The 2,184-nt window shown below is 41.2% G+C and overlaps 1 protein-coding gene across 2 annotated transcripts in view; it reads right to left on the bottom strand.

Annotated features, from left to right (window-relative positions):
• Positions 1–494: 494 nt before the first annotated feature.
• The window catches only part of WFDC11 (WAP four-disulfide core domain 11), a 17,469-nt gene continuing 15,779 nt past the window's right edge, over positions 495–2,184 (bottom strand). For both annotated transcript variants that reach the window (XM_017878064.1, XM_017878063.1), the window contains exons 4-5: positions 1,198–1,340; positions 495–670 (exon numbers count right to left, since the gene is read on the bottom strand). In XM_017878064.1, the coding sequence (XP_017733553.1) occupies positions 650–670; positions 1,198–1,340 (164 nt within the window). In that variant the 3' untranslated portion in view covers positions 495–649. The remainder of the gene's footprint in view (positions 671–1,197; positions 1,341–2,184) is intronic.

Below are 2,184 nucleotides of genomic sequence, written 5' to 3'. Positions count from 1 at the left end.
GTCTGAGGCTAGGACTGCTGGGGCCTGTCTGCCACTGGGGCCGCTAGGGTTGACCTGGCACTAGAGCAGACCCAGAGATCAAGTCTGCTAGGCAGACCTGGAGCCTGCGGCTGCTGAGGTCAGCCTATTTGTAATTTCTTTTTTCTGACAATTACTCAAATTATCTTCCAGTTATTTACTTATTTGTTTAAACTTGTATATATGGAAAGCAGTTTTAGAATTGTTTATCCATATCTCTGTGAGAAACCATTTACCAAAGACCTGCTCTCTAAACAACTGAGTGAAAGTGCTGCTGAAAATTCCCCACATTAAAAATGGGACAGAAATAAAATTCTGTTCTGTGAAACCCATGAAATTAGCCTATCAGTTCTAAGCTTATCAGATGGGATGGCAAATTTGGAAGCTCATCTACAACGTAGGAGAGGAACAATACTGGAGATTTGTAATAAGGGTACTCATGGGTGGTGGGATGATCTGAAAAAAGGCAAGGCCACTACTGGTAAATGAGTTTATTCGTCAAGTGTTTGCTCTTGTCCAGCTGTCAGTAAAAATAGACTGGTGTTCCTAAAAGTAGCCACACGGTACTACTATGAGACCTCTTAAACATTTCCTGCCCACACAGGTGGCAGCCTGGTGGGAAGCTAGGGTTTTAGTAATATTCATCGGTTTTCTGTAAAAGAAAAAGATTAGATTTTTAGAAGCTAGAGAACTCTGAGAAACAAGCATTCATTCCCCCTGCTTAATAGTATCCATGTTCACCAGACAATGGGACAAGAATACTTTAACGTAACAACAGGAGTTGCTCACTTCTGAGTAGGTGAGGTATTGGTCTATTGAACAAAAAAAGGTGGAGACTTTGGGCCTGGCTGAGCCAAATGGCCCATGGGAAAGTCTGACTATAGAAGCAGTGGTTAGAAATCTGGACAAATTTAGGAAAAAAATAGGAAACTATGGTGTAATACAAAGAAGACAACACAGACAGGTATTGATTATATAATGAAAGAAGTAATGGGGTCTAAGCTAGTGTCTTGATTTACTTGCCAGTGAATTGCTTTCCAAGTTAAAGGGACATTGTCTTCCGTTATTTTTGTACCTAGAATTTGGGGTACCTCAGTCTTCTGTTTAGGAATAATAGCCTCTGCGAAGGGAATGAGAATCAGTGAAGATATACACCCAAGCAAACATCTCCCAACTCACGACGTTTATCCAGCAGATGTTTCCACAATAGGTCCAGCAGCATGTGTAATTTGTGTCTTTACATCTAAAGGCTTTAGAACACTTCTTGGTACATTCTTTGACCTTTGGGTTTCCCCAGCACTCTTCAAGTAACAATTCCTTCCCTGAAATTTAGATGAGATGGTCAAAGGTTGATAGTACGTTTCAGCCAAGCGTGGAAAGAAAAGCCCTTCATATGTTTAACCGTTCCTCCTGGAATCTGGGCCCCAAATCCCAACCAAGATATCTATTTGCCTTTTAAGGGAATTGCCTTCATGAGCCTCCTCAAATTCCTGTCATTATACCTTCACTGACCCCATTGCATCTTTACTGACCTCTTTTCCTTCTCAACCTCTGCAGGCTTTACCACTGTTGCAGGCCTCTGGGTCCTCTCTGAGCATCCCAGCGATACAGTTCAGTCAATCCCCAGCATTCACGTGCCCTCCTATGAAATCTACATTTACATAACAGGAGATCTCAGGGCCTGGCATATCTTGTAGCCTCATTGCAATGCCTATTTCACAGTGTGGGAAGCTAGGCCAGGTCAAGTAAGAAACAGATTCTCTCCCTTTTTCTTTCCCTACTTGCTGATTCTGTGATTAATAACTCAGCCTCTCTTCAAATTCTTATCTCTCTCACTCAGTTTTCTTAGCTCCTCCATTCATCCCATTTTCTTATCATATGAGAGGTTGCCCCACTGAGAACCGATCTCAAGCCTCTTTCCTAACTTTTCACATTCTGAAAGCCTTGCCACTGAAACTAAGGATATGTATTAAGAAATGCCCATTTGGTACTCATATGACAAAGTATATGCAGCTAGTGCACAGAGATACCAGTATAGAGCTGCAGAATTAGCTCTATACTGACATCTCACCCTCAAAGACAGTCTAACATTGGAAAATGTTTTTATGTTTATAGCTTATGGTATATATACACACACACGTGTGTGTGTAAATATATATTTAAATA

This window comes from Rhinopithecus bieti, unplaced genomic scaffold (genome assembly GCF_001698545.2).
Source record: "Rhinopithecus bieti isolate Rb0 unplaced genomic scaffold, ASM169854v2 scaffold_10347, whole genome shotgun sequence".
Classification (NCBI taxonomy): domain Eukaryota; kingdom Metazoa; phylum Chordata; class Mammalia; order Primates; family Cercopithecidae; genus Rhinopithecus; species Rhinopithecus bieti.
Note: the sequence above shows the minus strand (reverse complement) of the source record. Positions and strands in the feature narration are given on the sequence as shown.